Source organism: Nesoenas mayeri, assembly GCF_963082525.1.
Source record: "Nesoenas mayeri genome assembly, chromosome: 2".
NCBI lineage: Eukaryota > Metazoa > Chordata > Aves > Columbiformes > Columbidae > Nesoenas > Nesoenas mayeri.
The window spans coordinates 41,740,950-41,767,680 of NC_137543.1; the positions used below are offsets into that span (position 1 = coordinate 41,740,950).

The window sequence follows — 26,731 nt, forward strand, 5'->3', positions numbered from 1 at the left end:
CTGAGCTAGGTTGCACACGAGTTTTCTAACATCCCATACACATACAATTAGCTTGGTCTCCAAACTGAAGAGTTGGATTTCCTTCCTTACAGGGAAAAAAATTCCTCTTATTTGGTTATTCTACAAGGTTATTCTAGAGTTTTGTCTGCACTAATCTATGGTTTAGTGTTAGTCTCTGCTGCCTTCAACACTATGCTGCACTCCAAGTACAAAAGAATGAGCACTAATTTACTGCCTTAGAAACCATTATATGTTCCTACACCCACACTTCAAAAACAGGCTCAAAATCTTGGGTACTTACGATAAGTGCATTTCAGTGAAAGTGCTATATCCATGTCCTAGACACTTCTCACTTGCCTCTTCTTCTGCTTGGAGAAGTGCCCAAAAGATGCTCTTTCCCCCCAAACCCAAATGGGAGAAGAGCCCTCCCCAGGGAGAGCTGGGCACCTTCTGTGGTCCCCAAAGCCTGCACAGGGCCTCAAAAAGAAGGGGGACACATACCTCTCTGATTACTAAGACAAACCTTCCATCAGAAGGTTTCCATAAAATCTCTTTGTAATGAAGAGGGCTGGCAAGAAGGAAAAAAAAAAAAACCAACAAAATAAATAATGAAAACCAGAGGGTTGATAGAGCCCTGCCACTAGCCACAAACACACCCTGCTCTCTCCCCGTGCTGCAGCAAGCCGGAGCACTCGCTCTAAGAAATGTGGAGACCATCATCCCGCACCAATAAACCTAAAAAGGGAGGCCAAGAGGGGAACTGGGATTAACCTCCGGTGGTGCACCTTGCCATCCAGTTCCACCTTACCTTCAAGTGCTTTTGTTTCTCAAGCACAGACAGTTCTTGACACATGGTGCCTTTCAGGTGTTTCTTTTTGAATGCTTAAAACTGGAGCAAGTACAGAGGCTCTACAGGTGAGAACTGCAAAGAAATCCTGGACTCCCCTTTGACTGGTTGGGCTTGAGCCTCGCAAGACTGCATTTTATAAAGATCTTTTTTCCTAAACTGACAGCTATTCTATATTCATAATTTTGTAAAAAGTGTTATAAAACATTTATTGACAGTAGCAATAAACAGAACAATTTTTTTTGTCAACAGAAATTAAAGCGGAAAATGGCTTTAAGTCATTTTTGACCAGCCAGCTGTACAAAAGCTTAAGCAAAGCAGCAGTCAAGGAGGCTGGATTTGGAAGAATCCGCAGTGAGTTCAGGAGATGTCATGCCTTATTAGATCACCAAAATAAGCTGTTATTGTCTTCAGTTTGTTATTGAGAAAATTTTGTTCTATTTCAACTTTCCCTCCTGGCCCTGCTAAGGAAGCCACCTGAAAAACAAAGAGTGAAAACCAAATCAATCAATGCACAGGCCAAAAGGCAAAACCCCAAACCTTTTATTCAAATGAAATATGTAAACCACATCTTTGACTCTGTTAATACTGGTGACAATATTTCTTGTCACTTAATGCCTCTGGTCCTATTTCAGAGTCTACATTTACTCACAGAAGTGGTTTGTAACTTTTTTGTGACTTAAAAATTCCCACCACCCCAAGCCATGAAAAATACGAGGACCCAAGAACTAGAGATAAGTAGTCATTGTTTCACACGCCATGCAAGAGATACTAGGCTCCAGTTTGCAGGGCACTTGGCATTTGAGATACTCAACTGTGGCAAAAGCAACCTGTAAACTGTGACTGGAAAATGTCAAAAGCCCAAGTTTTAGGGGAAGAGTAAAACGAAATCCTGAAATCAGGAAGCATAAAGGTTGTGCTGAAGTGGAACCTAAAGAAACAAACAAAAACAAACACAAAACCCAACCAAAGAGGCAGAGAAGTTCACAAAAAGCAGTTGACATTGTTTTGTTGCTGCTATTGCAACCAGAAGAAATGCCGCTGTGTGCAGAGGGGTCCTGGCCAGCGTTGGGCTGAGGCTGCGGGCAGCTGAGTAGCTGCAGGCAGGGAGAGCCTGTCAGGTAGCGCCAGGCCCAGCTCTCGTGTTTACAGCCACTGGAGTGAGAATTTCACTGTTCATGCTCTGTTGACCAAGCCTGGTGAACATCTTTAATGCTTAATGATTAGAGACAGACAACATTTTGCAGCGGACTTTGAATTTTGGATTGGAGTATGCAATTTGGGCAGGGCCTGTTGTGATAGGACAAGGAGTAATGGTTTCAAACTATAAGAGAGGAGATTCAGGCCAGACATGAGGACCAAATTTTCTTACAGTGAAGGTGGTGAAACACTGGCCCACGTTGCCCAGAGAGGTGGTAGATGCCCCATCCCTGGAGACATTCAAGGCCAGGCTGGATGGGGCTCTGAGCAACGTGATCTAGTGAAGATGTCCCTGCTCATTGCAGGGAGGTTGGACTAGATGACCTTAGAAGGTCCCTTCTGACTCAAGCCATTCTATGACTCTATGATTCTTGACTCCTCTCCTGTTCCTACTCACGATGACCCTTTTGAGGGACGACAGCCATACAGGCTACCCATTTCTCAGCAGGACAGACTGCACAGACAGAAGACAACACCACCAAAATTGAGCACTGACTGCTTCCCACCGCTGCATGATGGACACCGAGGCCCTGTGCTGCAGCGGGGGTGTCTGCCCCACAGTCAGTCTGCTCCTTGCTGCTGCTTTCCCTGCCTCAGCAGGAAAACTATTTCTGTAGTTTCATACACAGGGAAATTTCCCAAGCAAAGTAACCAAGGTCTACAAGCCTGTAGTAGATTTAAACTGATCTTTAAACCAAGAAGTCTGTTATGTTGGCAGCTGAAACTTAAAAGTTCAGGCTGCATTATTAATGCCTGTAAACTCCTTTGAGACTTGACTCTGTAGTGCAGGTTTAAATATAAACATGCTGAACTTCCTCTATTTTACTCTAAGTAAAAAAACAGCCTACTATCAAAAGGAAACAACAGATTAATCTAAATTATACTTTGAACTTTATTGACCTGCCCAGAAAATCACCACACTTATCTAAACCACGCATTTACTTTCTTTTTTTCTCCTGTCTTTTAATTTTTTGGTTCCTGCAGACAAAAACAAAAGTGTGAGCCGTTTCTTTGTCCTTCAATTTAATGGTAATAGGAAAAAAAATCTCCACGTTCTTGTCAAAGAGGAACCTGCCACTTAAGTAAAAAAGCAGAAGCTAGCTGACTTGTAAAATTAACATTCCTGATCACTTGCCAATTTCAGATTCTTGTACTATTTATAACTTATCTTTTCTTACTTGAAATCCTAAAAGCAGTTAACATTGTGGGGAAATCCGTATTTTTTCTAGGAAGAAGTTTGTACTTCTAATTTATTACAAACAAAAGCTGGAATGACCCTTCCAAAAAGCATTAGGAGCTTTGTACTTTATAGCTAATTTTGTTTAAGTATTCCAAAATATTAACTGGTCAACTCAACATATGAATATTGAAGTTATTGTCTCAGGGTTACATACACCCACTTTCAGGGCACAATTTGTGTCACTTACCATATCTGACTATGACTAATGGATATTAAACACAAGTGTTTACTAAACACTCCTCTTAGAAGACCAAATAAAGCAAAATGCTTCATTGATAACACAGGCTGTCTTTCCTCCACTGAGGGGTGGCAGCTACTGAAGGACACCTGAGAAGTTACATATGCTGTGTTGTGTCTCTAAGTGTTAAATCCACAATAACTAATTCCAAACAACTGCTAAAGGTATTTCATAAAACCAAAGGTGACAAAAATCTAAATAAGCACATGGATGTAAGGTCTGCAGGGATGGACCTGGCACCGCACACTCCTCAACCTCCCCAGTATTCAGAGGAGAGAAATGCAAATCCTCTGCAGCAATGCTTATTTGTAGATTGCTGGATTTAATCACATCGGAGTTGCCAAGCTTTCCCTGGAAGGGCTCATTCAGTCTTGACGGTGTAACGAGGGAAAGCTGCCACACACCAAGCTGCAGAGGGGTGCCAGCTTGGCTGAGGGACACTCCCTAAAAATAACAGCAGATTGAGGAATAATGCTTTGAGAAAAGCAAAGGTGCTCACCCATTTTTGGAAATACCGACACATATCTCCTGCTTTTGCAGTGAGCTACAAGGGTTTCTTAATTTCTTAAAAAAAAAAATTGGACAAGTCCAAAATTTGTTTATTTTGCATTTTCCTGGGCAAATATAACAATTCTCCTCATCTTGGTTGTTCTTTAGCCCAAACCCCTGTACTTGGAGGGGCAGATATTGCCTCGTTTGCTGCGCTGGGTAATTCTGCACTTGCCACATGCCTGCCTGGGATGAGGCAAAGGATGCAGCTTGAGGTAATGCCTCCCTGCATCCCTCTCACCTGGATGCTTCACCCTTCAGTTCAGCAGCTGCTGATGGAAATAGCCCACAGCTACAGCCACAGAGCATCTAAAATTGCAGCCAGCAGGTTTGGTCTAAAGTTTGAAACAGGGGACATCAGAAAATAAATACGAAAGGGGAAATGAACATGGCAGATTATTTCAGGTGCATAAGGTGCTTAAGGTGCAAACTTGCTTTATATTGTTCAGACATATTTTTGAGCTCAAAGGCTTTCCTACTGGCCTTGCAGATTTTTTTTAATCACAATGAAATTCCTTTAGTAAAGTAAATTCCTATCTGTTCAAGCCACCAACTAATGTTACTGTGGATTAAAAAGCTTATCATTTTTTTCCCCTACCCCAAGAAACTTTTCTAGGGTATGAGAAATACAAGCTTTTTGGCTTAATAGGCAGTCACACAAGGAGACTGTGATTCATTTCATTTTATGGAACACTAGTAAAAAGAGGAACCCCCTCTGCACACAACCAACCTAAAGGCGACGGGGGGAAAAAAAAACCAACCCACTTGAAAAAAAAGGCAACGGTATTCTTTACATTGAATGTAATAAACCAAAATTATCTCAAGCAGCTTTTTTTCAAAATGTACAGGTCTACAGCAAATTATGCCACAGTGGTGCTGCCACCCTTTGACAGCCTAGACTTTTTTTTTTTCAAGCTTGAGGTTGGGAAACTACAATTCAGTATTCAAGTACTATGAGCTTTAGGAGGACTGAAGTCCAGAAGCGCCACTCTGGCTTGGTGTAAGCTGGAGGAATCTCATGATTTTATCTTTCATCATCCAGAACAGAGAACATAAGCAAGTTTAAAGTGGGCTGCTTAGAAGCTGCTGTTATTAACATGATAGTTACAGATAAAGTGTACGCAATTGTATTGACATAAAAATGATCAGCCTGCAAAAAACACATCAGCCCACAATCTTTTACCTGCCAACTCCTGTAATACCCAAGCATCTTAAAAATACAATCCAATTAACCCAAGATCATCTTCTGACCTCTCACACCCCCTGCTTTGCTCACTGTTATATTTACTCCTAACTAAATGAGACATTGTGAAGTCACATTTGACTAGGTCTGAAGTCATCACAAAATCATAGAATACCAGGTTGGAAGGGACCACAAGGATCATCTGGTCCAACTTCATCAACTTCAACTAAAATCGCAGCTAAATGAGACACTGGCAGCTTTACTAGCCATCCTCCCATCAAATTTCTTAATTCACAGAGGTGGTTGTATATTCTTTTGTTAAACTGATCTCTCTGGTAAGATTTTCTGTCCTAGGAATGACATCAGTCAGAATTAAAATAAACAAACACAGTAACAACAAAAATAATAAGTTTTCTCCATCTTTACACTTTCTTCATTGACCAGTTCTTTCTAATAACTGGACTTTCAAAACCAGAAACACAGCAAACACCTTCCTGTCCAGGCACGAGACTTGTAGACAGAAAAAGGTTTCAGTGTCTTACTCTAGATCCTCTCAAAACAGATGAAGATGACGATATGGGAACAAAGGGAATAGAAAAAAAGCACCTGCATGATGTGTATTCTTTGTGTGACTATTAGGATCAAGAGCACTTTCTTAATTTTGGGCTCAGGGAATCATTTCAAGCACTAGACAAAGAAGAGAATTCGTATCTTCTGGCAGCAGCTGGAACACAAGCCAGGTCGGTAATACCAACATTTAGGACAACAAAGTCTCCAGAAGAAATCAAATTATTTCACTAGATTTGGCCTAGCTATCACACACAACAGAAGAATACCAAACACCTCCCTCCCAAGCCCCCCTAAACCTCAAAGCCATGAATCTACTCGATTTATAGTTTTGCACAAGTCATCATATCTGTAAATAGTAAAGATGCACCCAAAGTTTTCAATACAGATACAGGAAGAGGTACCAGCCAAGAAGTGAAGGATGCTGGGGAAGGTTGACCATTCCCTGACTGCAGGGTCCTTGCTTCCAGCAGAGTCAATCAACAGCAGAGCAAGGGGAAGAAATTTATTTTCATCCAAACTTTGCCAACGCATGCATATTCACTCTTTTTTCTTTAATAATATCAGCTTAAATTAGTACCTTAATTCTTCTCATAGAAGGCAAGATCAGTTTTCAACTACTCAAGTATTTATCAAATGTTTTCACTTCATTTTGCTGAGGCATAATTTTGTAAATACACAAGCCTATTTGAAAGCATGTCTTCTAATTCTTTCCTACTCTAAGTAGGTTTTGTTTTGCTTTTCAAAAACACCCCTGGCAGTCAAACACAAGTTTAGCCCCCCAGAACTGAAGCAGTATTAATATACTTCTGGTTGGTAGCTTCCACAACTCCCCCTCATTTTTCTTTTGTTTTAAGGATTGTGAAAAAACCTTAAAGAAAGAAAAGACTCAGGTGTAATAATGCTGCAAAGAGATGGGTATTGACAAAGGTGTCACACAGGAGCTACATTAATAAAACAATATTTTTAATGTGTGTGCATACACATTATATATAATTCCTGATTATTCCTTAACTAGAAAGAATATTTTGAAAGATTGATTCGACCTAAAAATGTTACAAACTTTGTAACAAGTACATGCTTGTAAAGAAGGAGATTGATGCAATTAAGGGAAATGGTTCACATTTCTTGTAAAAGCACCAACCATATTCCAGTGGTTCGCTGCTCCCTCTCGAGGCAGAAGTACAGAAGTTCGCTTCCCGTTTTACACCCATCTCAGTGACTTTTTAAGGGAATTCAAAGAAGCCCATCTCTCTCTACAAGACTAACTCTACACAGAAAATGCTGTGCCTGCAGATATAATAAGCACCGTTTTTGCAATAAAATCATATGGAACAAGGTTGGTTGTCTTGTCTGCCAGTAAGTCAATGAACACCAAGTCCACTAACACAGCCAGGTCAAGGTCAGCTACCACTTGCCTTCACATCAGCAGCAGGATCCCTACTCTATCTTAGCTATCTAGCTCTAAAAAGCAGCACATATTTGCCGCTAAATTTGCACCACCTGAACTCAAGGTTAAACAGTATTTTTATTGTAAGGTTCCTTCTAACTGCTGAGCATTTATTTCCATTTGTGCTTGAGATCCACTGTCAGAACCAAACTTGCACTTATACATTGGCTCACAGTCAGTATAATCATCTTCATGGAGGTCTGCACTGGTTAATTAAGTCAGCTTCTGAATCAATTTCAATTGACAAAGCACATCTTGATTGTAGATTCAAGACAGACAACAAGGGACAAGAAAGTTTTAACAATTGCCACCTCACACGTTAAGCACGTTAGACCATCCATCCTAGGAGCTAAGCCACCTTTGAAAGCCTTACATATGTGTATGAACATACATGCAGAGGTAATTTTTGAGGAGTCAGAAAAGGCAAGTCTTACATTCCTGAGCAGTGTTATGACGAATCAAACTTAAGTTTTTAAGTTCCCATTCAAATCTAAGGCTTTAGATAACATGTTCAGCAAGTTTTCAGCTTCAAGGTATTAATTTCCTGCAAAAAGTGCTTGAGGTTTACTTCCTCAGGCTTTTACAGGCCCCTGGAGTTTATGGACTACAGTCACAAGCCAAGCTACATCATTCCACCCCAGCAGAGGTGTCCACAGGCCCTTGCCAACGCACCTGCTGCATGAGAAGCCACCCTATCTGGTCCACGAGAAAAGTAGCATGGATGAGAACTGTGTGTTCGCCATTTGAACATGGTTTTGCCCAACTGTCTACACTGACCATTAACAAACTTCAATGATAAATCTCTTTTTTTGTTTTTACCTCCTAGAGGTTCACAGCCCTGGAAGCGTAGAAGCAGTAAATTCGGAAATTTACATACGGACAGAAATGAAAGCAGGCAAACTCATAACTATAAAGTCACATTTGGGACAGTCGCATCATGGTCACGGTCATGCCTCTGTCCACACAGGGTTAAGACCACATTTCCCTAAACAGTGGGCTAGATTCACATTCTCTTGCTGCACTCCCAGATCACCAACCTTTAGTTCTTCCTTTTCTTGTACTGTCACAATCTCTAGAGAAAGGCATAAGGAAGGAATTTCTCTTCCCGAGAGCAGCCCATAGCCTAGATGACTGAACTGACCCAGGCCTCCAGCCACATGCTTTTAACAAGCTGTGACCACAAAATCATGTTTTTGAGCAACAGCAGTTACTCTTCAGCCATTTGTGTAAAAGCAAACCCATGGATGTACATCAAGGAACACCTGGAGCACATCAGCAACATTCAGAGCCAACTGGACCAAGATGTACAGGTGGAAAGACACCAAACCCAACCACGCAGAGGAGCCCAGTTCTTCTGTAGGAATCTACAGGTGCAGGCCTGTGGACAGTACTCTTCCATGCTTTTGTAGGAACGTAAGTAAAATGTGGATGCCTTTGCCTATTTATAAATCCAGCAAAAAGTGCTCAAGAGCAGAGCAGAAACCTGGGAAGGTCATTCTTCATCGTGGTAACGAAATGTTTGATAAAACTCAGTGGTTAGAAGTTGAAACTAGAGAAACTCTGCTTAAAATTAAGATCCCTGTTCAAAGATTCATAAATCACTTGGACATTTCACCAGCCTGAAATGCAAAACGCAACTGAATCATCACCTGCTGTACAAATGGTGCTGCGCATAGTATGGGGTTATAGTGTGCTGTTACTAAGGCCACATAAATTCCGGCCTGTTCCTCAAGCCAGCTGTTTGTCACAAACAGCTCCACAAACCAGATGTGGCTGGAGACTTTGCCTGCTGTAAGTCAGCCACAGCTTTGGGAAAAGTTGAAAATAATCCTGGGAAGTTCTGTGGCATGCTGCAGGTGAGAACAATCTCTCGGCGCTCCTTTATTTGCAAAATGATCTACAAGACGTAATTAACATAGAAAATATACAGAGGAAACTAAACCAGACACTCAGGGGAATTATTACAGTCATCTAATTACTCACAAAAAAAAAAAATTAACAAAGATCTCTAATACAAAAAAACCCCATACTGGTGAAACAAACCATGTCTCTACCAAGCCAGCGATGCATCTAATCACTGCAACACATGCAGCCCATATGGAACCACACACTTTTTTGGACAACATCCATACCACCTCCAGTGGCATGACTTTTGTTTCTGATCTACTGATCAGTGACAGCAGTGATTGCAGGCTGCACAGTGCAACTCCTTCATAAACAGAAAGCCATGAAACTTCAGGATGCAGCAACTTCTCAGATGGTAAGAGTTCGTTAAAATATTATTTTTTTCTTTTATAATGATGAATCTGTCTGGCTCTCAAGAAAACTACTGCCTTTGGCCCTTCTATAAGAACCTCCAATCTGTTGCTTTATGAAGGAACAGTATCAAAATAATGGAAATAATCTACTACTCCCATTTCTAAATATATGTAGTGCAAACACAGAACTAACAACATAAGTTTCAAACTCAAAAAAACCCCACATTCAGTTGAACAGACTAAAAGTCTTAAGCTTGTGCTTATAATATCTATGTTTTAGGTGAGCTGAGCTTTTTGTAATTACCAAGCCCTTATCCAGTAACACACCTGGTCAATGTCAGCATTCCGAGGTAGAAAATACACAATGTTGTTGGTGATCTTCTTGGAGAGCCTGAAAATTTCAAATGTAGAAGCCAGTAAAGGAAAAAACAAGAACAGGGAGAGAAAAGTTGCTTTATATTAACTCATTTTGAAAGCATGTCCTAAATTCAATTATTATGCAATTAAATTCTAGTTATTCTTCTGGGTGTGTGAATTACACACTGTTCTGAAATGCAGAAATTAGTATTGTCTAAACCTTTATTTCACCATTACTGCCTCAGAAACTAGGAAAATTTTTTTTTTTTTTAGAAAACGTAACTGAAATGCAGAAAAGTATTTGAGAAATTTGAATGTAGTTTTTAGTTAGTATATTGTTTTGATAATTGTTTTCTGGTCTATTTTGCAGAATATCAGATGCACATAGCAAGATATCTTGGCTCTTACAAATATGACTGCATTTTAGATAAAAAGGCAACAACTGAGATTATTTTGGGAAAAAAGAGCACACTTCATATTTGATTAAATTATTATGCTAATACCTTCACAGCTCTGTGAGTACTTGTAGATGTACTTGTAGTTAGTATTGAATTTTATACATTTAATTAAAAGGGTTAATATTTTCCCTGCATTCTTTTGTGATTTCCCAAGGCACAGGCAGGTGCTATGACTGACAAAAGTTTGAGTAAGATACTTTAAATAAGATACAACTTTCATAAATCAATTAAAAAATGGAATTAATGACAAAGCCATTATTGTCTTATATATACACCACATGTCTATTTGATTACTTAATGTTTTTTTTAAAATAAAATGCTTTAAAAATTCCTTAAACTCCTTAGAAAGGAGTTTTTAAAAAACCCTCCTTTATAAGAGTTAAAACTGCTGAACGAATGCTTAAAATTAACAAGGTACTAAAACTCTGTAAAGGATTTTTTCTTTTTAAGAATAATTATGACATGATATTTGAGAAGTCACGGCTGAGAGAGTTAGGGTTGTTCAGCCTGGAGAGGAGAAGGATCTGGGGAAATCTTATTGTGGCCCTTCAGTATTTAATAGGGGCCTATAAGAGAGATGGGAACAGACTTTTTAGCAGGGCCTGTTGCAATAGGACAAGTGATAATGGTTTTAGACTAAAAGAGGGGAGATTCAGGCTAGACATGAGAAACAAATCATTTATCATGAGGGTGGTGAAACACTGGCCCAGGTTGCCCAGAGAGGTGGTGGATGCCCCATCCCTGAAGACATTCAGAGCCAGGCTGGATGGGGCTCTGAGCAACCTGATCTAGTTGAAGATGTCCCTGCTCATTGCAGGGGGGTTGGACTAGATGACCTTTGAAAGTCCCTTCCAACCCATACTATTCTATGATTCTACAGATTTTTAGAAAATAAATAAAAGCATTTAATTTTAGGTGGTCAAATTCATAGAGCTGAGGTTGGGGGAGGCGGACTAAACAAATGCAGTATGTCTGGGACTTCAGCTGCTGTTCACATCGTCCCCAGTCAGCCAACCAGATATGCAATGTCCACATCAAGAGAGGGAGAAGGAGAAGGAGAAGGAGAAAGAGACAAGATAGCTTGTAAACGACTGAAAATTGCAACCACGACAATGTATAACTTTGAAAGGATATCCGTCTGGGCAAATCATCGTTTGGATATCAAAGATTTCAGCAGTTGCATAGTCAGGCCCCCCCCAGGGAGGGCTGAGGAACACAACATCTGCTTGCAGGTCAGCTGCCAGCACCATGAAGTCTCCACACACAAATTCAATCCGATCCGCCACGCCGTACACCTCGGCATTGTTGCGTGCAAGGCTGAGCTTCCCGGGATCAATATCAATAGCGATCACTGCAAATGAAAGCAAGCAAGAAAAAACACACGGGTTAACGTGAACTGCAAATGGCGCCCGACCACCAAAAGGATGTTTCAGAAGGAAGTTGTTCTCCTGCAGCCACCAGATAAACTCACATCTATACTTTACTTTTGTGTGGTAGCTGACGACTTTGGTTTTGTAGGTCACGGTAGACATGAAGCTAAAGTTCCTCAAAGGGGAAGGACTTGCCCTTGCATGGCAAGAGTAGAGGTTCCACCAAGAGCAGAATCGCCGCATTTACAAACCAGCAAGGGAAGCCATGTGGCCAAGATTGCGAAGGCTCAGCTGCTGCTGAAAAGCTGGGAAACCTGAGCTTTCAGGAGTCATACATCTGCTGTCACAACAATCCTCCATCTCAGGTCAAGCAGTAGACAGGTAAGACTGTCTGCCTATGAGAGAGGGAAGTCCTCCTTGATTTGGTCTTGGCAGGAGCTGGACAGCTTAAACAGGGTCAATTAGAAATCTATTCTTCTCCTTCGTTAAAGATAAGCATACTCCTTTTGGCTGATCACACTACCAAAAACTGAACGGGAAAACATACCCAAGGTGTGACACACAGGCAGTACATAATCACAGAAATATACAAAAAGCTATGTGAAATTTAGAAAATATTTATAGAATGGACCATAGCCCACCAAATTTAATGCGGTACAAGCTACCATTTGTCTTGCTCAGAAATTACTCAGAAGCATTAGATCAGCTGGTATTTTACCAGAGTGTTTTTGATAAGTAGAGGAGTACCAAGCAGTCAGTGTTTTTACAGAAAGCTCACTCATGATTCACTGCAGTTTAATTATCTGGTAACAAGAACTTACACTAATACTAAGTTACTATCACTTTTCTGTATTTGGTTCTGCTGCATGTGCAGGTGATCATTCAAATGTTTTAAATACTATTCACGATAATCTGCTCTGGAGTACATAGATTTCACGCAATCATTAGGAAAAGCAGCAGCTTTGTGGTGTTTCTTCAAGTTGGCACTGCAAACAGGACTCAACTTTTACCAACAGTCTTCAGACTGTGCGACAGACTAGCTACTATGCCACATAAAAATTGATTAGTACCACACAAATCCTTGACTTAAAATAGAAAAGCAGTTTAATAAGTCCTTTTTAAAGACAGCTCATATTGTGAGTCTGGTGAAGCAAAAAAATGTTCTGTTTCTTCAGAAGCACTGGAAAAAAAACAAATCAGTGAACTAAGTTCACACCCAAATTTTTAGTGAAAAATACTGAAGAAACAAAATAATGCGGGACAGGCACCACCTGCTTACCTCTTTTTGAGGTCAATGCAAACTGAATAGCATTTCCTCCAACCCCGCAGAATGCATCCACTATGGTATCACAGTTGAACGACTGACTGACACGGATGGCAATATGCTCGGCTATTTTCTCGGGAGTGACGGAAAACCAACCCTCTGCAAAGGAAAGGGAAGAAGTGTGTTTTCGCCTTTTATTTCAAGGTTACCTAAATAAAAAACCAACAACTGATTCCCTCACACAACTGAAGGTTTAGCATTAATCCAAACAACTTTGGCTCAACACATTCAGCCAGTAAATACAGGCTTTGAAGATTATAAAGTCTGGTCAGTCTAGCGATTTGCTAAGCAAAGTCTCACGGAAGCAGATATGTCTGAATCTCAGTAAATGCTTTGTTCAACTTGGTGCTGTGGATTCTGGCTTATCAAGGACAATTCCACTGAGACAGCTACAAAAAACTTCATAACATAATGATTACACTCTGTAACAAATAAACCAAAAGCATATTGTCTCTTATCCGACATGTTATTTTCTTTACAGCAATGTCTGGTGCACCAAATAACCTACAGGTTTATGTGGGAGAGCATCAGAAGTGAAAGGCTTACAAAACAAATAAACTCAAAATACAAAAAAGCAGTAATCCTAATTCCTCCTTTACCTATAAATTTATGATTCAGGAATGGTTTCCATGTAAACATGAAAAAAAGTAACTTTGAAAGTGACTGCTGAAAGTCAGAAGAAAGCTAGATCCATCAGCATATTTTGAAGTTTCACAGGATTATTTTACAAAATACAGAAATGGAAACATATCAAGTTTCCGAAAGAGTCCTGACCAAGCATAATCTGGTTACAGTATGATCTTCAGCAAACATCACGACTAATGCAAACAGGGGTGTCCCACGCTAGAAGCTCTACCAAATTCCAAGACTTCTGTTCATTTGCCTGCTGGGGGATAGAATTTATGCAGAGGTGAAAACACACATTCAAGAATGCTCCTGTTATCAGAAAATCAGCAATAAATCGCAAAAAGGGCCACAGGTTTGGATACAACTTATAGTATGTTGCACTAAACGCACCTCTGTCTAGTTTAATTCCCTCATCAAACCGAGAGAAGAGCCGGTAGCGCTGTGCCCAGTACTTGACCAGCTCTGGATCAGCAGCAATCTCAGCAGGTATAGCTCGCAGTGCAATTTTGTTCCTTCTCCTCCTTTTTTTCTCCTTCTTCTTTGCAGTAACTTTTTCGTCTACAGCTGGAAGACACTGAAAAAGTTAACCATTACTGTTCTTGTAGGCTAGGAATGTAATCAGCAGAGTTAACATATAAAATGCTCAAGTTTAACATATCTACTGAATGTCCTTTATTACCATTTGTCAGATTATGAAGATTACTGGTTTAAGTTAAAAAAGAGCATCCTATACATCAACAGAATAGTGTTATCTGTCAGGTATCTGCCACAGTCCTAAAAAAATCATAGGACTTCACCCATTAAGAATCTTAACAGGTTAGCCATCATCTTCAACTGATGGCAATAAACTCTACATAGTGACTGAACAAGTGGATCAGAGACCAATTTAATGTCCACATATAAATAAGGAATAAACACCAATGTAGGGCAAAAGTTTTATAGTAGAAATTCAACATAATTAAGTTACTGTGGGAAGGATTAAACTATATGCAGAAACCTGAATAACCCTCCAGTCTCCTTTGTTTACAGTGTTATAAAATATCTACATTTTGAAGCTTTCTAATTCCTAGGAAGTAATTTCAACAACATATGTCCCCCGAAGGAGAGCAACGTGCATCTGAGAATCCAAAACTCGGCAGCCCATGTACGTACGTGAAGTTAATCACTCTCATCCTTACAGGGAAAAAAGGGCATGAATTGGAGACTTGTTAGATCACGTCTAGGATCAACAACGACTATTTATCTATGAAGACAAGACCTAGGATTCTGGCACTCCAGCAATAAGGTACTTCCACCAGCACAGCTCTCAGTTGGCGTCACTACTCCCTGGACCCAACGAGTCTCTTTGCATAAACTGAATAAATAAAATAAACATCACACAACGCTGTGATTTGGAAAGATGGTATTAATTACACTTTCCGTTCACTTCTAGTTTGTAGGAAACAGATGGATGTACCTTGGTTGACATCCTCCGTCTCTGCCTGGAGATAATCGGGAATATCCAGGGAGACCAGCTGCCGCCCGCAGCCGTGCTCCGGCTGCCCCGCGTCCCGGCCACCAGAGCTGCTCGCTGCCGCGTCCCCCTCAACGTCATTCCCTCCAGGTTCTGCGACAGCCTCACTGGAAAACGGTGGTTTTTGGTTTTCAGCCTTCAGTGGCGCGGTCTGTCTGTCAGTAACGCTGTCCTCACACTCTGAATCACTGCTTGAGGATGATGCCCCCGCTTTAGGCGGAGGGGTGGCTGGCTGGGATGGGGCTTCCTCCTCAAGTTTATTAACCTGCTTTAGGAACTCTTCCACCTGCAATTGTCAAACATCACAGATAATGAGATAACAAAAGCACAGTGTAAAAGCCTCACAGTTCAAAAGTACCTGCCACGCATGCACTGTCTATCGCATGTGTTGTGAAAAAAAGTAAAATATCCGGAGTCAAAACATTCAGGAGGGTATGCAAGTCCTTAACTCTGCTCTTTTCTTACAACATTGGAAAACAAGTTGTCTTTGGGAAAGAGATATCAGCTACTTGCAAAAGAGAAACTCCACAAAATTGACTGATAAATACAGTATATAATTCTAAAGTAATTTCTGAAATACAAATAGTCAGACTTGCCACAGCACAGGTGACCAAGACTACTATTTTAAATTAACTACCTTTTCTCTGATCTGCATTCAGAGAAGCTGCACTCTGCCTGACAGGTTTAGATGAACAGGTAAAACTACCTTCATCCATTAGTTGTGCATCTCCAAGATGTACCAAACTGTGCATGTGCTGAAGAGTTCTGCTGCACAGTAGAAAACTCGAGATTACCTCCTAACCAATGTGCAGACACCAGTCCAAACTCCTCACAGGCACACGCAGATACTCAGTTTTACCTGACAGTTGCTCTGAGTGGCACTAGGACTGGGGGAGCCCCTTACCAGAAAGTCTGGGGAAACTTATAACTTCTTGTTTATTTCATATGATAAAAGTTGCCCTCGATGTACACTGGCCACGGGCACAAGGTGGCCATGGTCAAGCCTTTGATGAAAAATTATAGCAATGGGACTGGAGTTCAATACAACACGAGCTGTCACCACCAGAAAACAGTGTTGTGCACTTGGGTGTTAGGGAGTGCAAAGCATCCCAGAAGACAGCAAAGTAACACTGAAAATCCAAGGTAACAGATTTTAAAGAGTCTCAGAAAAATCTACAGTGAGCAACTTTTTCTACTCGCTAGTAATTTCAGAGTTTAAAAAAACAAAGCATAAAGCTATAGGTGAAAATAAATGCAGGTAGAGGTGCAAACAAAAACATTGATAGGCATTACTAACAACATGGTGTAACACGAAATACACTAACCTATACAAACAGTTTTCTCTCACTGCTGAAATGCCAGCACTAACAAATGCCCTCATATGCATTTTAAAACCAAAGATACTTTTAGTATCTACAAGAAACTCTATACACCCCTAAAGGAATGATGCACCCAGATGTTAGGAGTGACGTTCACATAACTTTGCCATTAAGCTCACATTCCTCTTGATACTATATCATATTATATATATAAATAGATGGCCAGGAGTCTGCTAATACTTTTCCATACGCACTCTAACCTAACTAACCCTTCACCTAAGCGGGGCATGAAAGAAAAAAAAGAAAAGAAATAAAGACCAGTAGCCAGACATTTAAAAAATGCTACCCATTTGGGACAATTATTATTTTTTTCGTGTTCACAATTCAACAAAGACAAATGAGCAGATAAATATATGAATTACAGCAACACTAGCAAACCTACCTTCTTCAAAGTTTTAGATTTTTTGCAAGACGTTTCAGGTTCTTCTGTAAAGAAGATGTGTGTGTTTTTGCTCTTCCTTGGTTTACGCATATCCAAGAATCTGGACTTGAGTTTTGCTTTTTTCTCCAAGTACTGTACACTTCGGTGGGTAAAATCTGGAATTCCACCATATCTGAAATTTAAAAACAACAACAAAAAAATTACTTAGTTGGTTCATTTCCAATCTAGAAAGTTTAACATGAATGTTGATGTCTATTTAGACTAAATCATTTCTTCATAAAACATTTGCTCTGCTCTGAAAATACATGCCACTGGATGTAGTTGCAAAACAATGCACTTTCGTGACAACTTTTTTCTTTATTTGAAAATGTTTACCCAAATCGGTTTTAGATTTTTTTTTTCCTAACAGTTTTATAACTTTAAGACTGAAGAAATAAAAAAATATCTTGATTAGTAGACTAAACCATCTTTTTGGTTTTGGTGGCTGCAAAGAATCTACAAAACAGCTACAAAACACACTTCTCTTTGAAACATATATATATATATGTATGTATGTATGTACGTATGTACTAAACAACTTGCATCTTGCAGAAGCGCTACACCTAAGCCACAGTCTGTCTCTGCCTTATGATGTTACTTCTACAGGACTGACCACCGTATCTTGATGTTATACCACCAAAAATGAAACTTCACTGGTTAATACCCTGGCAACACTTTATTAGTATAGCAGCATTTTATTAGTATAAACACAAAGATATAAATTATGACCTAAGCTCACAGGACTCCAAACTTAGACGACCATCTCTAATTTAAGTAGCTGACCAGGCATTTAACATTTACACTTGCAGTGCTTACGAGTTACACTTCTGTTTCAAAGCACTGTTCTTGATCATTCATCTGTACTTTGCATCTCCCTCCGTAGCCAAAGGATGACAATTTTATTAAGAGCAGAGACTAATGCTGGGAATCATCTTCAAAAGTTTAACAAGATGGGAATGGAGATGAATTATCTATTTGAATAACAACAAGAGTTGAATTGTTATGAAAAAAACCAAGTTCCTCATAAGCAATTACTTTTGTCCATTGCCATGCTTGAAACCCAGCACAGAGCAGGTTTCCTCAGGATCTTCCACTGGGTTCTCATCCACATCCAGTTCATGGCTAGGAAAAAATGCAGATGACAATATTACGTAGTGTAAAAAAACACCCTTATTTTACAGATATACCACTGAGAAATTCACATATTGAAAACATTTAAATGTGGGCTTCAGTAATTTCTTCCACACACTGCTGAAACCAAGCAAGGCAGATAACACCACCCTATTCATATACATGAGCACATACTTTTTTTTCTTTTTACCCCCAATTCTAGGGACATATGTCCTTCTGTTGGGGTTATAACATTCCAACTATTTCAAATGATGTCTTCAAATATTTAATATCAAGCTCCACATGGAACTGAGGAAGACAGTGTTTGTTCACCCCACTTCCAAATTACCTTCATCAAATACAATGTCATTGATACTATTATCTATTATTAATTCAGCAAAATTATTAGGACAAAAACAAAGCTACGGCACTATGAGATAATAATTCCATCCATCCCTACCCCTTTAAGCCTGTACATTTATTAAAGAGCCATCCCACTATCTTTGAGGCTGTAAATTTTTGAGAAGAAAAAGACCATGACAAGGCAGAGATTAGCTATCTTACGCTTGCCATAGCACTGAGCGTTCTAATGGCAGCAAACAGTTCAGTTAAAAAATACAAATTATATGCTATCATTCTTGTATTGTCTACACTAATTAGACCTAGATAAGCAAGTTGTCCTACCCAATTTAACATCCCATATACTTCAGTGGCACAAGAATAGTACTGTCACCTTGCACAGTCACCGAGGCCATACATGTTTTCATAAATCAACAGAAGAGAAGTATCTACCATTTGTTGTTAGGTAAAGATAAGCAGTGATGGAAAACTGTGGTTTTGTAGTGAAGTTTTAACTCACAATCTCAATTAAACAAATAGTTAGTATAAATCAGGAGGATCCTGGACCTGGGCTTCTCAAGAAAAAAGCTTGTATAAATTTAATTACTTGCCTTCTCTTGACTTTGGCACGTCTGTATTCAGGAGGCTCTTCATCCTCATCATCATCTTGGTCATGAAGCAGCAACTGTTCCTTGTCATTTGAATTTGAGCTACATAACCCCTGCGAACCTAAAAAAGATACATGAGATTCTGTTCCTTCAGCATAAATTAATTCCTTATCTTCCTGTCCCCAAAGTACATCTGCAGCTACAGTTAGGTTGTTGTACATATCTGAATCTGACAAACAAGGCACAAGTGCCAAACACACATCTTTACTTGTCTTTGTTTGAGGGACAATATAGCAATACAAACTTCCAGTGTTAGTTACACTGTAGTGGTAATAAGCTGGATCAACTTCAAATGATCTCAGCTCACCAAGAAAAATAAAATGCCTACAAGATACAAATTCAAAGCAGTTTCTTCCTTGTTCATAAATTTTGTTTCCATTTCATTAGCTATGCAAAGATATTCAGCCTGGAGAAGAGAGGGCTCTGGGGAGACCTTATAGTAGACTTCCAATACCAAAAGGGGGGCTACAAGAAAGCTGGAGAGGGATTTTTTACAAAGGCATGTAGCAAAAAGACAAGGGGTAATGGCTTTAAACTGAAATGTAGAGTGGATTTAGATTAGATACAAGGAAGAAATTCTTCACTATAAGGGTGGTGAGGCACTGGAACAGAGCTGTCCAGAGAAATTGTGGAAGGCCCAACCGCAGAACTACAGGACTATTTTTTTTTTTCTCAAAAAGCTGTTCTTAACATTTGTCAGATTCACAAGAACATCAACCTGAGTTTTCATTCATTTTAGACTATCAATGAAAAAAGACACATTAGTGAATGACACAGCCGCAATACCAATATTAAGATAAATAAACAAATGCACACTAACAGTGCTCTCTCGTCACTTCCCGTAGTACACCTGAAGATTTATGAAGTAGATATTCTGTTAAAATCACTTCTGGCTGATGAAGACATTCAATATACAGGTTAGAGAGGAGAGAGATCCTCCAGAGAAGCAGAGAAAAGAAAAACAAATCAAGTATGTAATCATTCTACAAAATACTTGATCAACTTTTTAAAAATGGCACAATGTATATAATATATATCTTATATATAACCACTTAGAGAAATTCTATTTGAATCAATTTTAGCTGATTTTGTATTACCTGACTGGTTACCACTTTTATTCTCACAAGATGCACTCCTTTTCCTGGTTCCTCCATCATGGGGCTCCTTCTGGCTTTCGCTGTCAGATGAACTGTGCTCTTGAGGACCTCGCTGGGCTACTGTTAGTGCAGCACTGGTCTGCTCCACTTCCTCCAAATTCAGATTTAAATTACAAACCCCAGAGATTATTTCACTGTGGGGCTCAGCATGTGAAGTGAGTGTTTCCTCACTTCTGGTATTAGAGGGAGACAGCTCCAAGTTCAGCTCTTCACTTGGGCTAACCAAGTTCCTTTTTCCCAAAAGATCAGCCTCCTGGGTAACCCCATTAGCTTCCACATTGTCACCATGTGAGCTCTCTATAGTCCACCCTTGACTTGTCCAGTACTGAAACTGTTCCCAGTAATACCAGTACAGTTCGCTGTAATGCTGCTCCCACTCTTCCTTGGTGTCTGGACTATTCCAAGGCTCAGAGGCTGTTGTGGCCTCACATGATGAGACTTCTTGATGCTTCTCCAGCCAGCTTTGCCAAAGAAGGCCCTCTCCGTACTCGCTCCAGTACTTCTCCCATTTTTCATTAAGTTCACTGGGTAAAGCCTCATTTGCGAGACTTTCTGAACTTTCACAGTTTCCTTCACTTATGACCTGAGGTTTAATGCTCTTCTCACACTGCTCTGTAGCTGGGGCCACCTCACTAGAAACGGACAGGATATCACCACCACAAGCTTGATTCTGGCATTCCTGCTCCATTTTATCCTTATGTTTTTGCTGTAATTCTTTTTTGTTCTTCTTTTTCTTTTTCATAATCCTCATGTTGCATCTCTTTCTGTAATTTTCTGTTGCCTAAAATATAATGGAAAAACACTTAGAAGTCCACAACATGTATGCAGTCATTTCTTGTCCTCACTCCAAGCACATTTCTGTTTTCGTTGCAACCCTCCCTCTCATGGCAACCCCGCTGTTAGCAATAGGACAAGGGGGCATGGGCTTAAACTCTGCCAGGGGAAATTTAGGCTGGATATTAGAAAGAAATTCTTTACAGAGAGGCATTGGAATGGCCTCCCCAGGGTGGTGGTGGACTCGCTGTCCCTGGAGGTTTTTAAACTGAGATTGAACATGGCACTTAGTGCCATAATCTACTAAACGGACTAGAGTTGGACCAAAGGTTGGACTCGATGATCTCTGAGGTCTCTTCCAACCCAGTCGATTCTGTGATTCTGTGAAAAGGTTGTAGGGTTTATGGGTCTGGTAGGGCCCCGCTGCATAACCTTGGCTGACATTTCTGAGGAAGTTGTGAGAAAGAGCTGCCAGAAAGTCTACAGAAGGACACTCACAGGAAAAGGCAGAATTACAGATAGAATTTGCACTGCTGAGAGGGAAGTCATCAGTAGTTCAAGGATTTGAAAGGAAAGACATCAACATGAAACACTACAAAGTCCTAAAAGGAGGTTGGTCAGGAATTGAGGGGTCACTGGGTTGAGCTTAACAGTAAAACGGTATCTCAGTAACATCAAGGACCTGTTCTAGGAGGCTGTGGAGGCTGAGCCTTACTGCCGCTTGGTGTCTGGCTGGCCAAACACTGTTCAGGTGTCTTATTAGCATAATGAACATATAATGCTCAGCCTAAAAGAATGTTAAATCCTTGCTATCTTTGAGTGCTTTAAACAAAAAAAAAGCATTGCTTTGTAATTGTAACCTCTGTAAATCCTGCAGCTGAATCTCTGTATGTCTGAAGACACTTCCCATCCTATACTGCCCTTCAAGCCGGCTAACAGAAATACAAGGAAACAGCCTCCTCTCCAAACAGGTGGCCCTTTCATTTGTACAATACAACCATTTCACTTGCTACAACAAACTCAGACTACTACAGTTGTCTAGTGGAACAGAAGGCAGAAAGCTGTTACTGAAACACTAAGGTAATTTGTTGGTTTCATCAAATACAACTCCACTTGTTTCAGTGGGGCTTCCTGTGCTTATAGATATTAACAAGATAAAAACATAAATCACAAAAAGCAAGTTTTTCTATCAGATAAATCTGCCATTTTTTTCCATAAACTTGCATATTAAGTTTGGCAGGTAAAAAGGCAGCGGCAATGAGGAACTACAACTCACATGGGCAAAAGACCGCAAATGTACAGATATTATTCCAAATATCCCATCAGCTGCAGTTCTTACTTTTGTTGCATTGACCAACGCACAAAGTGGACTATAAAGAAGTTAGGTTCAGAGATTTGGCATTAATCTTTTACCTGAATCCCTCGTAATGTCATGTTAATACACACAGTGCAAAGCACAATGCTTCATAATAATCTACTAAAACCATATTTTTTTCATTCAACTTTTTTGCAGTATCACTACATAGCAACAAAAATTGCATATATACTTTGGGCTTGAAGTTGGATGCCTAGAAGGTCTATTTGCCTGCCATAAATTAAAATCACATACAAGTTTCTCCTATTTATTTAAAAATTAATCAGGTCAGAACCACGGAGTGCTCTGCACAGAAGTACTCTCTCAATGCCAGGGAGGTCTGTATTCCATAAGGCAAACATTGTGGATATCCCACTGTCTTTTTCTCATCTGTGGAAAAACTTCAGTCTTCCTCTAAAGCCCAAATGCCCCCTATGAGAAGCAGAGCACCCAAGCATCACTCCTGCCCTTTGGACCAGACTGGCTTTATCAGCTGCAAGGTGGTAAATCTGCTTTTTATATTACTATCTAAAATGAAATGCTTAAGGCAGACAGTGTGAACACAGGTGCTCAGATAGGAGTGTACTAGTTGTCCTGATGCAGAGCATCAAGGTTACCATGGCTGTTTTAAACTCCCTCTCTCTAGTAGCAAGATAATATAGATATGGAAGCATAAATCACAGCCTGACCCTGTTTAGTCAAATTGACAGACGGATTTTACAAACTACACAGACCATGGTTCTGTATGTTGTTACAAGCATGTGAGGCAGGCAGCTTAAAGCCAGGTCAGATACATTTCCATGAACTGCAGTCTGAAAAATAACTGAGGAGCAGACATGCCCTTAGATCTGGAAACACAAAGTAAACAGAACAAATAAAGCAAACAAAGACTTACCACAAGGTCTCTGTGGGCTGACTGCCCACCAAACTGGAGAGGCAATCCCATACTCTTCATGAGCTCAGCCTCCGAGTCTAGCTCAACTTCGTCGAGGTCAAGAGCATGATTAGTATCCACCTTTAATGTCACATTGGGACAACGGTTCTCCTCCTCAGATGCTTGCTCCTCCCCTATTAACAAATTATATTAAGTGAATATAATCTGATTTTGACACCTCAATGCAACCGCATGGCCTACAAAAATTAGCAGAACTGACTCTTAAGCTTCCTTTCACATTTAATATTTCTTCAAAATCATCTTTTTTTCCATGTAGCTATCAGTAGGAACGAAAATCTAACTTCAACAGTCAAAACACTGCACTGGGTCTGGCTGGGGTGGAGTTAACTTTCCTCACATCAGCCCGCACCTGCTGTGTTTTGGATTTGTGGCTAAAACAGTGTAGATAACACACCAATGTTTTGGCTATTGCTGAGCAGTGCTTGCATAGCATCATAATTTTCTGTTTTCCCCACTCCCCACAGCGAGCAGGCTGGGGTGGGCAAGAGATCGGGAGGGGACACAGCTGAGACTGCTGACCTCAACTGGCTGAAGAGATAGTAAATACTATATAATGTGATGCTCAGCAATACAAACTGGGGTAGGAGGTGTGGGTGCTCAGAGTAAACCCATCACAACCATTCACCTACAATAAAGCCCAGTAAAAACCAAAACCAGTAGTATTAGGAAAGAAAATTCTTCACAGGAGTTCTTTTGGTATGTGTCAGAGCAAGCTTAAAATACAAGAAACTGCTGGCTTTGTTACAAATCTTTCAAAAACATACTAACAAAGATGATACGATTTTATAAAAATGTAATCTGTGATCTAGAGAATATAATTATCTCAGAAATAACTAATCAACTATTTAAACACTGGTTGCACATCTATCAAATTTTTAAGCAACATATGTAAATAAAATTACAAATACCACTGAGAAAGTAGGAACTGTATATTGAAGAAACTTATGAAGTACAAAAGCTCTTGACACAGTTCACAGAATCACAGCTGATAAAATTGAATGTAGTTTTATCAACACAGTTGAAAAATATAAATTTCTTTTTTTCAGTCCGTATATACTTATAAATTATCACACAGCACAAGACTCTTCTGTTTTTAACTGATTCCTCTCATCACTATTCAGTCATGTGTGCATAAAAAACATGGTTTCCATTCTCCTCCTCCACTCCATTCACGCTGCCCCCATCTAACCTGTGCTATTAATTCTCAGCTTCTTTGGGCACACCTTTCTGCCCAGACTCCTTCCTTTCAAATCAAGCTATTCTACAATGCTGGAGCCAGCAAGACAGCAATGGAAAAATCAGATATCAAAGTAACTATGTTCAGATAGGAATGTGTGGGGAATTCAGGAGGATGGAAAAACGTGTTATATTTGCCAGAGCATGCACCATAATTCCTAAAATACAAGCAAGGAGGGAGAGACTTAATTTCTCTGGTCTTCCTCATATGATTCCTCATGTACGTACAAATAATAATTTCCCCCATCAGGGCTATTATTTCTTCTCTACCTTTGGCCCAGCAGATTAATCAGCAATAGCCAATGTCCTGGCTGGGGTAGAGGCAGCAGGACAGTATTTCTCCCAGACGAACACCTAGGATTTGCAGTCTATTAGGGAATACACTGCCTTAGATTATTAAATTACTTGGTATACTGCTTCTTACAGAACTTGTTTAGAAGAATTTCTAGAATCCATGTCTGTGTCTCTGCTATGGGAAACCTAGGGAAAAGGAACTTCTCTAACACAGACCTTGTGTTATATAATTAATTTTGAGTTAGGGAAGTTGAAATTATGATTTCAGAACAGGTCAGATACTTGCAGCTAATCTGCTCTGTGCACCTGGTGGAGATTATGTGAGTTGGTAAGTCTGTGCAAACGAGCATCACACCTGGTTTGACAAAAACTTCCACATCAAGATTAGAGTAACTTGAAAGTTATGCAAGTGCTAAGTTATTACTCACATTCATCCCTATAACAAAAGCACGGAAAAACAAGCCAGGCATAGGAACAAAACTAGGAATTAGCAGTTATACTGTCCTACTGTACCTCAAATAACCCTACACCTAACTCACTTTAACTGCACATCAAATTACACAGTACATTTTATCATCTTACCTGTACTGTCGTTGTCATCTTTGACATAAAATCCTTTTAATCCCAGTTTATATAATTTTCGATCTCTGTGAAAATGAAGAGAGATATTGACACAGAAAGGTCATCATTAAAATGATTATTTTTTTTTTTCAGTAAAAACAGTCACTGAGTGGAAAAACCTTCCCAGGAACATGGTAGAGGCTTCATTGCTGGATGTTTCAGGGCACGATTGAGGAGGGTGATCGATAACCTTATCTAGGCTCCCCTTCCCATGAAATGCTGGCACAGATGACCTTTCAAGGTCACTTCCTCACCTGGGCTGTTCTGTGATTCTAAACACACAAAGTGAAGAAAAACATTAAAAAGGCAGCACTTGAAAGCCTGATGTGAAAAGCCCACACAAGAGATGTTCAGAAAAATGTTGCTGCTACACAATACACCTGGGAATTAAATTTTTGGTCCACAAAACATTCTGCTCAAGTGGGAGGAATTTAGTGACTTTGGTCCAAAACTGCAAATATTTCAGCCACCACCCAGCACTGATGACACCTCATCTTTCCAAGTGCCTCAGCTAAAACCCCAGTGTGTTTAACATCCAAAACTTCGCTAGCGGCCACGACCTCATCTCCCAAATCACGCCTCTGCCACAGAGAGCCCGCGGGCAGCATCCCTCCTCCTCCCCTCCCCACTGAGAAGCCCGCTCCCCCGCCTCGGGGAGGCTCCAGGTGCCTCCGCGCCCGTTTGGGGAAGGGAGAAGGGGACGGAGCCCGGTCGGGGAGGGCGGGCGCGCTGCGGGCCGAGCCCCGCACGGCCGCTGCCCCGCCTGGGGACAAGGCAGCGCGGCCCGCGGTCCCCGGAAGGGATCGGGCTCCGATCGGCGGCACCGCTGCTGCCCGCCGGCCGTGCCCGCTCCGGGAAGCGTCCTCCGCGGGAAGTGGCGGTTGGGTGGGCTCCCGCCCGCCCCTTCTGCCCATCCGCTTACAGCTGGTATCGTTTGGTAAACAAAAGCTACAGGGATCCTTTCGTGCACCTTCCCCTGCCTGCAGCCGCCACGGCCAGAGCAGTACAGCCCCTCCCCGCACCCACCCGGTGGAAACCACCCGCGGCCACGGGGGACGCGGACACGCGGGGCCCGCCCGGTGCCGGCGGCGAGGCCGCTACTCACTCGACGAAGGCGCGGGAGCAGAGGCAGAGGATGCCGCGGGCCGCCCCCGCCCGCAGCAGCAGCTCCGCCACCAGCCGCCCCCGCGGGTCCTGCACCATCCTGGCGGAGACTCCCACGCCGCGGCCCGGAGCCGCCAC

The 26,731-nt window shown here is 40.8% G+C and overlaps 1 protein-coding gene across 1 annotated transcript; it reads right to left on the reverse strand.

Moving 5' to 3' along the window:
* Nucleotides 1-1,184: 1,184 nt before the first annotated feature.
* On the reverse strand, nucleotides 1,185-26,731 carry TGS1 (trimethylguanosine synthase 1). Its single transcript, XM_080339373.1, has 13 exons — nucleotides 26,595-26,731; nucleotides 25,451-25,515; nucleotides 23,279-23,451; nucleotides 20,196-21,036; nucleotides 19,042-19,159; nucleotides 18,017-18,103; nucleotides 16,943-17,114; nucleotides 15,125-15,467; nucleotides 14,059-14,232; nucleotides 12,997-13,140; nucleotides 11,440-11,698; nucleotides 9,860-9,923; nucleotides 1,185-1,324 (listed from the first exon to the last, which is right to left on the reverse strand). The coding sequence occupies exons 1-13, from the start codon at nucleotides 26,690-26,692 to the stop codon at nucleotides 1,208-1,210; spliced, it is 2,655 nt and encodes an 884-aa protein (XP_080195499.1). The 5' UTR covers nucleotides 26,693-26,731; the 3' UTR covers nucleotides 1,185-1,207.

Coding starts and splice junctions, on each gene's coding strand:
- TGS1 (XM_080339373.1), bottom strand. CDS start 26,692: ATGGTGCAGGACCCGCGGGGGCGGCTGGTGGCGGAGCTGCTGCTGCGG. Junction 19,160..20,195: donor TAAAAGTGGTAACCAGTCAG/GTAATACAAAAT, acceptor TATCTTTTTTAG/GTTCGCAGGGGTTATGTAGC. Junction 17,115..18,016: donor AAGCATGGCAATGGACAAAA/GTAATTGCTTAT, acceptor TTTAAATTTCAG/ATATGGTGGAATTCCAGATT.